General features: G+C 34.6%; 1 protein-coding gene across 6 annotated transcripts in view; it reads right to left on the reverse strand.

Annotated features, from left to right (window-relative positions):
• Positions 1–15866, reverse strand: part of ZMYND11 (zinc finger, MYND-type containing 11) — a 133770-nt gene that overhangs the window by 37263 nt on the left and 80641 nt on the right. For 5 of the 6 annotated variants that reach the window (XM_006874428.1, XM_006874427.1, XM_006874424.1 and 2 more), the window contains exon 2: positions 12734–12893. In XM_006874428.1, coding sequence (XP_006874490.1) covers positions 12734–12893 — 160 coding nt within the window. Of the gene's footprint in view, positions 1–12733; positions 12894–15866 lie in introns of those variants that run through there. The other variant, XM_006874429.1, reaches the window with a different exon arrangement.

A 15866-nucleotide genomic window follows, 5' to 3' on the forward strand; every position in this document is an offset into this window, starting at 1 on the left:
TAAAAAACAAAAAAACAACAACTCATAAAGGCATAAACTTATCAATGCTTGACCATATATGAGTGTCACTATCTATGCCTTTAAAGAGGAAGAGATTTAATAATTTTCCAAAAATCACACCTCCCAATCCACATCCAGAAGCAAGGCTAAAAGTATGAGGGTAAGTCAAAAAGCATCGCTACTAGAATTCCAGTTCTTAAATGCACAGTTGCTCCAATCTGTGTTTAAACATGTCTCTGTGATCAGTAGAAAACTGTAGACAAGTTCTCTCAGTAATACACTTGTCTTAGTCTCATTGTGCTGTCGAGTAGGTTCCGACCCATAGTGACCCTGTATAATGTTTCTGAGTGGCTAGCGAGGTCAAACCGCCAACCTTGCGGTTCAAACTGACTTTGCAGTCCAGTGCATTAACCCACAGTGCCACACCAGGACTCCATTCATCTCATTAGGGTGCCTCAAAAAAAATAAATAAATAAAATAAAAACGTTGACTCAAAACAGTAAATTCTCTGGAGATCTTCTGGGCCAGTTAAATTCAAGGTACAGAGGTCAACTCAAAAGGGTATGGTGAATATGTTTTAGGATCCCCAAGGGGTTAATCTTGGTAGATTTTCTCAAAGGACAAAGGATGAATAAGAAATTTTGAGGACATTGAAAGCTGCTGTGATGAGAAAAGGCCAGGCAGGAAGGCTGTGCAAAGAACTGTTTTCCTTCGTAACACTGCACCTACTTGGTGTTCACCGCTAGCAAGGGTTGTGCTTCAAGAATTTTGAGGGAACTCTTATCCCTGATCTTGCCCCTTCAGACTTCTTTTTGTTTCAGAAACTCAAAGAACATTGAAAAGCAACATGACTTATGTCCCTGGAGGATGCCCAAAGTACTGTTTTGATGTGGTATAAATCACAATGCAGAATTCTTCAGGAAAGGGTTAGAGAGATGAAAACATCACTTTCAGAAGGGTGTAGACCTAGATGGGAGATGTGTCAAGAAAAAGAGCTTCAATTTTGATGTTTTTGTTTAATAAAGTTGTCTATGATTTTTTAGTAATACTTTTTGACTTACTTTCATACATTTGTAAATTCTTCTAAACTGTAACTTTTCTACTGTTGTTAGGTCCCACTGAGTCGGGTCCGACTCACAGTGACCCTGTACACAACAGAAATTGGTGGTCTTTATAAACTAAAGTAAAAAACAAACCAAAATGAAAACACAAAATATGACCAATTTTAATTATTTACTGCAGATGTATATACAATCACATTGGTGGATTAATTTCAATTGGACTGCTTAAAAATAATAAAATAACGATTTTTAAAAATTTAACACAAATCTGTACATATTCGGAAAAAAGACATAGCCCACAAAGTTTGATATAGTGGCAGCCTATAAACATGATACAGTAGCTTTATTTAAGTAACAGTCATTGGTGTATCTCCTTCCTTTGGCTATTCGCTATTTCAAATTTTGTATGAGTCATTGATAAATAGCTTTCAGTGGAGAAGGTACTGTTCTTGTTTTAATTAACAAAACTCTTTAAAAATCTAAAACAAAGTATTTCAGAATATTTTTCTCATCTGACTCATTATTAATAATAGACATTGCCATCTTCCATCATTGGAGTATTCTTTTATAATCTTTTCTATAATTCATCTTCATATGATGGTCAAATAGTAGTTACCAGGTAAATTAAAAAAAGGAAACAAGAGTGTATAATTTTAGTGCATAGCTCTAAACTCTCTATATTCTCTCCTACATCTTTCTATCCCTCCCTTCCCTCACTCACCCATGAAATGACGATGAAAATGGAGTTCTTTTCTATGTAATATTTAATTCAACACCTAGTTTTCCATAACAAGTAGAGAAATGAATGTAAACTCAAATGAAGTAAAAGTAGAGATACATTTGTATGATGACATCTAATTGACCCCAATTCTCTGGTTCTCAAGTGCTGGGAAATGCATATACATTGTTCATTCTTTTAATAGTGGCAATGAATGCATTGCTGTCCAGTCAATTGCAACTCATAGCGGCCCTCTAGGACAAAGTAGAAACGTCCCATAGGATTGTCAAGTCTGTAATCATTATAGGAACAGACTACCACATCTTTCTCCCACAGAGCAGCCGGTGGATTAAAACTGCCAATATACAAAACATGCAACAGTCAAGTTTAAACATGATCAGATTCTGAAAAAAGGAAGTATTTTTCTTATGTATAAATAATATAGACATATTTATTATAGGCAGAGTTGCCTACAATTTGTCTGTTAGTAAGTGGAATTTATTTATGTAGTATTTTAGACTAATATTCAATAATATATGCAACAAGTTAAGTATGCATTTTCACTGGATACCACCAGATGTCATCAGCCACTTTATATATACAACCAGATTAGGAGCATCTTCTGTGAAAGGCCATTTCAAATACAAGAAAACTTTGAAAAAGCAAATCTACTAGCACAAAATTAAAAACCACAAGCAATAAAAAGATAGTATGGTTTTAACAAACGATTCTAGCAGGAGTTAACTAAGCTAGCCTAAAGTAAGATAGAAATGTAATACAAAAAATAAAAAGGCAGAATTAAAGTAAAAGAACATAGTGCAAAATTAGTTCACCTTGTTTGGGGCTGCTGTCCTGGAGAAAGGCTGCATACTGTAGGCCTTTCAAAATAAAAACAAAATAATCTTGGTCTCTCTACTATAACTTGCTCAATATTAGGCAATACACAGGGCTAAAGGGATTTCATACACTCAAACTGTTTATTATTTGCTATACAATTTATATTATTTTTCAGATGATATCAATTGATAATCTATTAATGTGCTAATTATTATTGAAAAGACAGTAGCATGCAAACTCAAGAGTGTTACTAGTTTAAGAGACAACTTTTCACACTGACATGAAAGCTACAAATGGACATTAGAGAAAAATCTCTCTCTAGGAATTCCTGTCTCATTAATTCTATGATGTTAGAAAAATATTTTACTCACACATAAACTTAGTGACACTCTAAATTTATCCAAATCTATGTGTCGGATGAAACTGGTTCAAAATGAATTAAAAACAGTTTGGGAGTAATAATTGTGAAAGTAGTAAAGTCAGTAATTCAACGCAAGTCTAACATTATACAGGCTGTCTTTAGAACCTAGTAGGAACAATTCACCATCTAGTAGCCATCTATTTATCTGACTGTCACCCATTCACAGTACTTGGTTGAGATCATCATCGACTCTGGAGCCAGACTGGTTCAAATCCCAACTCTGGCACTCATTAGCTGTGCAAACTTAGACCATATCCTTAGCTTAGCTCTGTATGCCATTTTCTGCCTGTAAAATGAAAAAAATAATAGTACCTAGTTTATAGGATTTTGTTAGGCTCAAATGAGTTAATTTGTATATAATACTTAGAAAAGTGTCTAGCACAATGTAAGACATCAGTAAGTATTAGCTATCATTACTAAGACAATCTGTTTAGTTCCCAGCACTTTTAAATTCCGTATCTCCTTCGACTCACACAACATTTCTGGGTTTGGTAAGACAAGAAATATGAGCTTATTTAGATATGAAACTGCAGCACAACAGCAATAGAGTTATTCACAATTATGTTGCAAGGCAAGTATGTGGAAATCTGGAACTAGCACCTTCCAAATTGTATTTTATCCTGATAAATAATCCAAAAGAGATTTAAATTTCTAAAGTAATTTTCTATCTCTACTTAATGAGCAGATAAATATTACACGACCAAATATATATGTATTTGATATGGTATTTTAATGAAGAAACAGTGTAAAATTCTCTAAAATTCCAAATTTTAGTTTAATTCTCTTAAAAATTTAGGTGAATCATTAGGAAGTAAGATTTTGATGATTAAATATCACCAATAATTTTAAATGTTAATTATTTTTAAAAATAAAAAAAATATTGCAACATTGTTCAGTGAAAGAGAATTTAGACAAAGAAAGAAAAAAAAAAGAACTCTCTCTTATCCTTTCTCTCTCACACACACTACATACACACGCACACATGATCAATGTAAGTGTAAACCAGTACAGCAAGAGAGTTGACCCAACAATATACAACTGAATCAAATGCAAATTCTTTATCAATGCAAGAATAATTTCTGAGCATAAAGTACGTATATTATAGTTTGAATACACAGAGAACCAAAGTATAACTGGCTCCTAATGAATTGTCAAGGACTTCATTCTTCTTGGATCAACTGTCAACACTCACGGAAGCAGCAGTCAAGAAATCAAACAACATATTGCGTTAGGCAAATCTGCTGCACAAGACCTTTTTAAAGTGTTGAAGAGCAAAGATGTCAGCTTGAGGACTAAGGTGTGCCTGACCCAAGCCATGGTATTTTCAGTAACCTCATATGCTTGCGAAAGATGGATAATGAATAAGGAAGACCATAGAAGAACTGATGCTTTTGAGTTATGGTGTTAGAAGAGAATATTGAAAGTGCCATGGGCTGCCAAAAGAATCAATAGATCCATTTGGAAGAAGTGCAGCCAGAGTGCTCCTTGGAGGCTAGGATGGCCACACTTCGTCTCTCATACTGGGACATATTGTCAGGAGGGACCAGTCACTGGAGAAGGATATAATGTTTGGTAAGGTGGAGGGTCACAGAAAAAGAGGAAGACCCCCAATGAGATGGCCCAGGATCGGGCAATGTTTTATTCTGCTGTGCATACAGTTGCTATGAGTCGGTACCAACTCGATGGCACCTAACAACAACAATGAATTAATAGAGTCCTGGTGAGGCGCAGTGGGTTAATGTGCTGAACTGCAAAGTTGGTTTGAACCTCAAGGTCAGCGGTTCAAGTTCACCAGCTGCTCCTCAGAAACCCTATTCAGAGTTGCTATGGGTCAAAACCAACTCAACGGCACTTAACAACAACAATGAATTCATTATCACTTTACTTAATAATTTATATATTATTATTCATGTTTTTAAAATGGCCATTGGAAAGAACATGTAGTTCTGCATATAATTAATATAAGTAAAATAAAATATATGGTACTTTAAAAAAATCTTCAATATCTTAGGGGTATCAAGTTTGATATGTAGGCTATGTAAAACATATGATTTGATTTATGACAAACTGTAATTATAGTAGTAAGAAAAAGGAAAGGATTTCAAATGAAAAAAATTCTTACTGTACTCAATTATATTTATGAAAGAGCGTCGGGAAAGTCAAGCTCAGTCTGAGCTTAGCAAGCCTCTATTGCTAGTTTCCTCAAGAACAAAGTAAGCAAGGGAGTCATTCCTTGCCCTGGTTGCATATGCTGCTATTTCTGAACTATAAGGCCCTAAATTCCAATCCTATAAATTGTGTGTGTAACTAAATTTCAGGAAATATGCACATCAAAACTTCTTTACAGTTGTGTGCTTTGGGCTGGGAGAAGCAGATGATAAAAGAAGACAGGAATAAACAGTTATCTATTTTGTGTTTTTCTAAATGAAGATTTAAGCCCATTTGCTATGAGCTATACTCAACATGATGGCACAAAACAACAACAATCCCTACCATAAGGATCCCTAGTGCCACAATAGTTAAGTACTTGGCTACTAATCAAAAGGCTGAGAGTTCGAATCCATCCAAGTAGCTCCATGGAAAAAAGCCCTGAATAATATGCTCTCATAAAGACTGCAGCCTAGACCACCCCCCTTCAGGTCTGGATAGGAATCCACCCTTGTGTTCCAATTTTCAGTTAAACAGTAGATAGGTATATAAGGGGACAACAACACTAGTAAGGTATGTTCACCACGGACTGGCCATTCAAAATAAAAGGATAACATTTCCTAAGGACAAAGCTGAGAAAGGGATGGGAAGGCGGGTGGAATGGAATCAGGAACCACAAAAAGGAAGCCGGAAAACTGTTGTTACATGGAGAGGACTGCAACCATTGAGTTGAAACAAAGTGTATGATTTGTTCAATGTAAAACTGATAATCATTCAGTTTTGTAAATGTTCATTCAATTCACAGTAAAAAGTTAAAAAGCAAACAAAAAAACCCTGCAGCCTAGAAAAAGTCCCATGGGGCAGTTCTACTTTGTTACATGGGGTCACTATGAGCAACACTGACTCACCAGCACCTAACAATAACACAACCTCAATATAGTATGTTAACTCTTAAAAACATACACAAAATACGTATTTTCATTAATTATTCTTTTAATACGATGCCCAAAATTTTAAAGCCAAAAGTAAGGATTTAATGTTACTGTTTCAGTTTGAAATATGCCTCTTAGGCTGACTTTAAAATAGTGTGAGATTCAGAATATAGGCAGTACAAACTGGATAATGTTAAATAAGTATTTAAAGCAGAGCATAATAACTAAGATCTGAGTCTATGTTTACATTTACTTGAAGCATAAACAAAGAAAACCAAACTAGTAGAAAGATCCTAACTGTAAATCTAAGCTATTGTTTCTACCTGAAAAAGAAGAGCCTGAGGCTAGATTTATCAAGAAAGGGAGAAGTATGTTATTTTTTATATTTTTAAATTATCTTAAATACTAATGACCACTGTATTTAATGTCATATTAACAGTATCTTGTCAAATAGGGGCAGAGACATAGCTTAGTGCAGGGACCATGAATAAAGTTAACTGACTGATTTTAAGGTACATGTTTAGTATGTTTTAACTTGCAAATGATCCATAGCTCAAGGTTACAACCCTTATTACTATATTATAATAAATAATTTTGTAAAATCTTCCTGGACTGAAACAGTGATGCCTGAGATGGAGGCAGAGACAATAACGTGGAGAGATGGAGCAGCTGGGAACTTTAGACCCAGAGAGGGAGAGGGAAGGGTTGTGTGCTGATGGCTTTGGGGGGGCGGGGGCGGGGCAGACTTGTAGGGTATAACCCTTTGGTTGGTTGATGATGCATGGAGGGAACTGTAACCATGGCAATGAAACAATATACGATAGAATGAATGTAAAACTAATGTTCTCCCATGTAAACGATCACATTAATTCACAATAAAACATTAAAAAAAAAAGATCTTCCTGGACTGAAATAAACTCTTTAAAACTCTTTTGAAAGAGTTCTAAAACAATCACCATCTTCAGTGAGGCCCTTCTGAGTTAAGAGTTTAACTCGGCAAGTTGAGATAAATGAATACTTACTACAAAGGGAGCTACGAAATACCAAACGTAAGTATACCTAATGGTAAAATTCTGCCCAAGAAATATACTTCTCAAGTTGTAAGAATAAAAGGGATGACATACAATGAAGAAATATAGATTGAATCTAACCATCCAGTTATATTTCTTTCGAGGACGCATACAAGGAAGCAATCTCATGTAATAAAATATTGATCACACGCCACAGAGTTCCAGCCTGTATCTTAGTCTATAATATAATTTTAAAAACCATGAAAATCTTTTTATATTCACCTCTTACAGAATTATCTGGATCCTAATGGAGTCTTTTAGTAAATGTTAACATCATGCCAATCCAGAAATTTTTGATAACTGAAGAACATTTAAAGGGTGTTTTTCAGTTTTAACAAACTTTTCATAAAAAAAAAATAAAATCTATTGATACGTATATTTTTGCTTGTTTATTGACTAATATTTAGGCAAATTATTTTAAATTAGGAGAATCCTTACTTTTTTCATTCTACAACCTCCAATGTTGATATTTAAAATATTACTACAAAGATGCTTACCAACTGCCTAATTTTACCATAGTTCCTCCAAATGAGTTATCACATACATAGAGATGAAAATGGTGGTAGAGACCAGGAATCTTATAATGGCTAAAGGTAATTCTAATGTAATAGACAGAACCACTGCCCTTCAATGATAACATATGGGGGGTTTCAAATGCTCATAGAAAAATGGAATTAAAAGACAATGGAATTTTTCCCTGAACTTTTCGGAGTACCTCTAATAGACTTCCATTTGTAGTTAATTATATGTTGTTATTGTTAAGTACTGTCAAGTCAGTTCCAGTAGTTATATACTGACATAATATTAATTTATTATTATACAACTGCTATAAAAATAATGTTTAAGGTATTATTTTTTTTCATTTTTAACATGTTTTTAAAAACGCTGAAAAAAATTATAACAGAGGTGGAATAAAAATATAACACAACCACTTTGGCTTTTAAAACTATCAATTTTTGCTGAGAGGCATAAAAGAAAACTATACTATTGACTACCTTCACTTTCTTAACATGATTTTAGAAGAATATCTAAATATTACAGAATATCTCATAGAGTATAACTTATGGGAAGAAAAACAAAGAACTTCACTACCCATTTTTAAAATGGCAGAATTGCCTAAGTAAAGAATATTTGTAACTTTGACTTAATGGTTTATAAACGAATAACCAAAAACACCCTATCCTTTCCTTATTGAGGCCATATATACACTTGGCTTTTTCTCTCATGATTCTGAATAAAAAATAAACAAGATACGTAATATCAAACCCTTTCCATGAATACCATTTTTAGAGGCATCTAAATGATTTATACCATATAAAAGGTGATGAAATTATAAAGGATGGAGCCCCTATACTCAAATGCTGACATGCAGGACTGTCACAGCCCATAGATTACAATTGTGTGAATGAGAAAAAGACCCCAATCATACCACACCCTTGTTAAATACTGATTTTGTTACAAGAAGAGACGTTACTGCCAGTGTGATAGACAATTGTTGAGTAAACATACAAGTTTACAATGTCTATGATGTGAATAGAGGAGCCCTGATGATGCTGTAGTTAAGCACTTGACTGCCAACGTAAAGGTGAGTGGTTCAAACACACCCAGTATCTCCATGAGAGGAAAAAAGAAAGATTTAGCAATCTGCTCCCATAAAGACTACAACCAAGAAAACCCTCTAGGATGTCATTATGAGTCAGAATCACCTTGACAACAACAATAATATAACATGAATGGTACTTCCTAAGCTGTGCAGTTCATAGCTGTCGTAACTAACAGCACAAGTCATGGAGTTAATGCAAATACAGGATACTGACTAGGTGAAGGATGCTGTGTGATAAGCAAGTGTAACACATTTTAATTACATATCCTTCAAGAATACTATTGTGGTTGTTGTTAAGTGCCAATGAGTCGGTTCTGACTCATAGAGATCCTGTGTACAGTTTCTGAGGAGCTACTGGTGTTTGAACCACCGACCTTGCAGTTCAAACTGGCCTTGCAGTTCAATGGATTATCCTGCAGTGCCACATAGGACTAAAAATACAGCAAATATGAGCATACAGTCCCAGGGTGACCAAGTAGCAACAGCAACCATGGTAATGAGATACACATATGATTTTTACATATTAAACAAAGATCCAGTGTCTTAAAGGAAAACCTCCTTACAAACCTCACTGTGTTTGAGCATAAAGTTTGAAAAGTAAAAACGACACAGATGAAAAGTTTTGCTTATATGGTTAGTAATAAATTTGTATGCTTTACTATATCACAGGTAGAAATGTCTTGGTTTAAGTATATTTACTTAGTGGTCAAAAACTTTCTTCTATTACACAGTTATATGCTTTAGATAACTTCATTTAATCTTTAAAACAATGAGATGACTTAGATATTAATGTGCCTATATGACAGCTAAGGACTAACTGAGAGGCCAAAACATTTCCTCAAAGTCATACAAGTAAATAAATGCCTAAGATGGAATTGGAACCTCTCTCTACAAGAATATACAATACCTTACTTCTTCTTATTACACTATATTGACTCTAAATTTTTAATATTTACATGTTTTATAAATGAGATATAATTTGATATACCCAATTGTGCTTGTATTACATGTTATCGTTAGTATAAAATATTTGTGATCCGGAATTAGTAATCTGGACACTTGCTATTTAATCCACATATATAATTTCATCTGAAAAACAAATAAAAGGATGCTAAAAATATATGCACTAAAAGCATGTAAAACTAAAGTATACAATATAGAATCTATTATAGTGATGAACACACAACTAACTCAAATTAAACTGAACAAAGAAGTTCTAATTTCAGGAGGAAGAAAACATATGTAAAAGCACAAACCTAACAAGTAGAGATAAATAAAATCAGAGAGAAACGAAAGGACATAAACATATATGTCAATGAAATGAAAAGGTGATGGATAATAAATCATATTGAAAAGTTAATAACTAGAGGCTTTTTAAAAAAAATACACATGGATCCATAAACCCAATTTAAGGTGTACTTGTTGTTAAGTATTGCTGAGTCAGTTCCTACTCATAGACATATGGTATAGAGTTTCTGAGGAGTAGATGGTGGGTTTGACCACGGACTTTTGTGGTTAGTAGTCCAGTGCTTATCCTGGAGTCCAAGTTATATTTGTTGTTGTTAAGTGCCGTTAAGTCGGTTCCAACTCATAGCAACCCTCTATAGGGTTTCTGAGGCTGTTGGTTAATTCCTAGACAAATCTCAGAAAATAGCAGTATGGTCTTTCTTTACTAAATTTGTAAGTTCCCAAGTAGTTCAGGATTAGAAATTCATATGTGATTACCCTTACTTTGAATACATAATAGAACATCAATTATTTAGTGTCCCTTTGCTTAAATGTCTGACAACAGATGGCTATACTGGTAGCATAGTGGTTATGAATCCGGCTGCGAACCACAAGGTCAGCAGCTCAAAACTACCAGCTGTTTCGCAAGAGAAAGATGAGGCTTTCTGCTCCCATAAAGATTTACAGCCTCGGAAAACCTGTACAGGGTCGCTGTGAGTCAGAACTGACTCCACGGCACATGACCACCACCATACATCACTTGACATTTTTATTGTCTTGAGTAAAAACCTTCTTCATTGACAAAAGAGTTTTACTTTTCTCTAAGGAAAGTTACCAGTGTATTATTCTGATACATTTCCCCTTAACACTATTATTGTACAAACCAATGATACTAAATGAAATTAAACATTTTTTTCTTTCATATTTCTGTTTGGGGAAAATATAATTTTTTTTTCTTAAAGCTGCAGAGACAGCTAAAAATTAATATAAAAAATAATAAACTGTTAAAAATGAACAACTTTCCTATCTTATGATAGCTGCTTTTATGAATAAGCTCACCGCCATAAATAACTGTGTTCATCAGTTTATTGCTCTCAAGCCTGGTAGGGATATAGTCTGTGTTTGCTAGCTCAAATCCCGTAAGAGCCAGAAAAGGAAATACAAATTAAAACTTTTATAATTTTTTTCCCCACAAAGAAACAAAGTTTTTACTCATTCTTATAACTTTAGGTTTTAGAGAACTTATGATAAAACACTATCAACATACCTCATTACTAAATCCATTCCTTTAACAAACTAAGGAAATAAGTAACATCTATCACCTTAAAATGATATTCCTAAGGTATCAGAAATATCTAAAGCATCTACAGTAGACAGAGAGAAATATTACACATGAAACCAATCTTTATGTAAGAAAAAAATGCATGTTTTATGTGTCTTGCAGTCCTGGTGTGGCACTGTAGGATAAGAATTGAGCTGCTAACTTGCAAGGTCAGAGGATCAAACCTACCAGCTGCTCCATAGAAACCCTACACAGAGTTGCTATGAGTAGAACTGGCTCTAAGGCACATAACAACAATATGTGCTTAGAATATATAATTGTATACAGAAAGTCCCTGGATTATGGACAAAATCCATTCCTATTGGCACTTACAACATCAATCATGTCTTTAGGTCTTTAACGGGAATGTGTAGGTGAGTTGGAACAGTGCAAGAAAAGGATGCACATGCAGCAAGTGAAGGTGACTTGGGTATTTGTTCAATCATCTCAAAGTGGGAGCATATTTATATACCATTAAGCAAAGGTGAGTAGGCAATGCTCCTGTAAGCTAACCTACATAACAAGGGACTGAACGAAAATAGAATATTATAATACCTTAAAACAGGCGTCAAAATAGGAGTTAGGTAAAAATATAGAGCTAATTGAGTTTTTGCCTTTCCTACTTGATTTTGGTTCTAGGTGCCCCCACACATTGCTCTATGGTGGTGGTTATGTGCCATGGAGTCGGTTCCAACTCACAGCAACCCTGTACAGGGTTTCCAAAGCTGTAAATCTTTATGGGATCAGAAAGCCTCATCTTCCTCCCACGTAACAGTTGGTAGTTTCGAACTGCTGACCTTGCGGTTCATAACCCGATTCATAACCACTACACTACCAGAGCTCCTTACACATTACTCTGCAGTCACTAATAAACTAAGACATTGGCCAGGTCAATCTAACATTCTGAAACCTGTGTACTTTGCAACAAATTTCCAATTCCAGCTTTGTGTAGGTTCTGATTTAACTCCCAGCTAAAATGAAATTTCTCCCTAAGAAGCTAGTTTACTCTTTTGAGTCTTGAGAAGATGCCAAGATTATCGTGTTTAAATATTTTTTTAAACTAAAATTTATTAAAGAAAATAAGTAATAATACCAGTAATTGTAATAGCTTGTAAAGGGTTTTGGTTTGTTTTGTCTTATTATTTTAAATTCTTAGTTTAGAGTCCAAGTAACATAGAAAAAAAAAAAAAAAGGCTTTTTAAAAAAGTGAGTTATCTCCTAAAGAAATCAGCAAGGAAAATATTCAGTCTATCATTATAAATCCTTAATGTTAATTTAAAAATATAAAAGTGAAATACTACTAAAGTTCTGAAAACAAATGTCTACAGGTTGTGTCTAAACAATATTCCAAAGCTGAAAGTGAGCATCTACAAATTTCAAATTAAATATACTTACAATCTCATCTCCTGGCAACCAATATCCTTCTTGTTCAATACCAGCTTTTGAACCTTTGCAGCCCACTGTTAGAGTTTCAACAATAAGACCATCTTTCACAGCTAAGCTCAGCTGACGGGTGGTCTCTTTTGGATGCATACCGTGGACTCGAGACATATACCTGAACACAGAGGAAAAGCAAATGTAAAAAATCTCTTAGTGCAAAAATGAATAAAAATAAGAAAATGGAGGTGATTTTATTTCCCTTTTATTATACTTTGTACTTATGAGAGTGTTGCTGAGAAATATTTTTTTAAAAGGAGGGAGAAAAGAGTCTTGAATAGTTAACACTTCCAATTATGTAATTTCATCCCTACATTCTATTCTATTGTTTAGAGTGATACTTGGCTTAAAATAGTCCTAACCTAAGAAAAACTAAGCCACTGAACAGATTTTAGTCAAACATCCCATTTAGTTCTAGCCACTGGAACAATCACCACTAACTTCTATAGATTCTATTAGAATTTTATAGTTTTCAATCAAATGTCTTCAGAATATAAAATATTTTTACTCAAGACTTAGGAAATGGACACGAGAGGGGAAAAAATAGGAGTTAAATAAGTAGTTAGCAGCATGTAAGAAAAATAAGAATTCACATTGTGTTCAATAAGGCAAAACTGTGATTTCCAACAAATTATACTTTGTACTACATCACTAAAACTTACAAGTGTCCCCTGACTTACAGTTAAATGGTCTTTTAATTTTAATGTGAAAAACCATTATATTTCAAACATACTCTGAAGCTCAGAGAATAATATTACAAATGCCTTTATACTCACCAATTATATTTAACTCATGTTAACATTCTGGCATATTTGCTTCATGTCTTTTTCTTTTTTAAAGAAATAAAATGTTATGGATACAGTTGAATTGGTGGCATGTTCCCATCACATTCCCATCCAATCTCTCTCTCTCACACACACATACATACACTCCTGTAAATTACTAAAATCAGAGTCCTTTGTATATCCAGGCAAAAAAATATTATGACAAATCAGACTGGCCTCAGACTTTTCCAGACCACCAAAAGACAGCAGGAATGATTAACAAGTTCTCCAGGAAATAAAGTAGGACCTAAGAATTTTATTTATAATTAATCTGTCATTCAAGCATCAAAGCAAGTAATAAAGCAGTTTTGAAAATGCAGAAACTCATCAATGAGGAACCTTCTATCTCAGAGGATACACTTCAACAAAGAAAACTAGTAAGCTTGGCAATGTAAACTAATGGAGGCCAGTGACTAAGTGCTTGGCTGCTTATAAGTATAATTATATACTGAGAAAATTACCTGAGAAACTGGACTAGATGAAGAAAAATGCAGCATCAGTGTAAGGCATGGGGGAGACTCATTACAACCCAAGATACGCAGCTGACACAACCTTGCTTACAGAAAGTGAAGGGGACTACAAACACTTATTGATGGAGGTCAAAGACTACAGCCTTCAGTATGGGTTACACCACAGTATAAAGAAATACAAAATACTCACAACTAGACCAATAAGCAACATCACAATTTTACATGGATCCACAATCAACAGCCATGGAAGCAGCAATCAAGAAATCAAATGATGTATTGCACTAGGCAAATCAGCTGCAAGAGACCTGTTTAATAACTTAAAAAGCACAAATCCTCAACCTTATATGAAATGGCAATAGTCCCCGATTCCATAAAGCAATACTGAAACAGAATAAGAAAGTAGGAGAACTCATACTATTTGATTCTAAAACATATTACACAGCTACAGCAATCAAACTAGCCTGATACTGGTATAACAACAGACACACAGACCAACAGATTAGAATTAAGAAACCAGAAATAAACCACAAGGGTGCTAAGTCCATTTCATGGGGAAAGAATGAATGTTCTTTGTTGGGAGAATCAGATTTCCACATGCAGAAAAATGAAACAGGTTCAATGTCTTACACTATACACACAAAAAATTTCAAAATGAAATAAGGACTTAAATGTGCAAACTACAACCATAAAATTCTTAGAAGAAAATGCAAGGGCCTAGTTTTCAAGAGTGGATTATATAAAAAACAAAACCACAAACAGCAAAAGACAAATAAACTGGAGTTTATAAAAAGTTTTGTTCATCAAAAGATTTTACCAAAAATGAGAAAAGACAAACTACCAGCAGGGGGAATAACTTAAAAAAACATATATACAATAAGGTTCTAATAAAATATATATAAATCTTCAACAATCTAAGAACAAAAAAGACCCAGTCATAAAATGGGTAAATGATTTGAATAGACATTATACCAAAGAGGACATTCAAATGGCAACCAAACATGAGAAAATGTTCAATTCCATAAGCCACAAATCGAAACCACAATGAAATGCCATTCCACTCCCAGAGTAGGATAAACACAGTACTGCTAACTACAAGTTTGGTGGTTCAAAACACCTGCCACTTCTCGGTCACTATGAGGCAGTACCGTGTCAAAGGCATTTAACTACAACAGGAAGACTAAGATAAAAAACAAATATATAGAGAACAAACAAGATGGCGGATCGGGTGGAAGTGCAGCAAGGAGTTCCCTCAGCAACAACACAGAATACCTGACCAGCAGGCTCAGGGGATGGTCCCAGAACTCTTAACCACATATAAAGGAATATTTGAAGGTCGCAAGGATAACAGCTGGGGGAGTTTGTGGCAGAAGCAAGAAATCCATTGCTTTCAAGTTTGGGGGGTTCGGCTGCTCCAGGAGCCGCCATCTTGGCTGAAACCAAGTGGAGGAAGGATCGGCGAGGCAACAGGCACCAGTCAGAATGGCAGAGACATTTTTTTTCTTTTGGTATCTATTCATTGGTCCCTTGCTGTCTGTGCACCTCCATACTATTGACTATAGAGGTGCATGAGTAAGTGGACACCCCAGCCCCACCCTTGGAGGGTTCTACTACTACGCATGCGCACAGATCTCCTCAAAATTAAAAGAGACAGTTTCCAATTAAAACCAAACGGCCAAAGCTAGCCATGAACTGTTTATAACTAGAAAAAAGGCCTGAACAGGGATTGTGGAGCTAGTTAAGCAGACAAAAAAGGAAACAGGCCGAAAATTAAATCTTAAGTTACATCAAAATGACCAA

Source organism: Chrysochloris asiatica, unplaced genomic scaffold (genome assembly GCF_000296735.1).
Source record: "Chrysochloris asiatica unplaced genomic scaffold, ChrAsi1.0 scaffold00277, whole genome shotgun sequence".
In the NCBI taxonomy this organism is placed as follows: Eukaryota; Metazoa; Chordata; class Mammalia; order Afrosoricida; family Chrysochloridae; genus Chrysochloris; species Chrysochloris asiatica.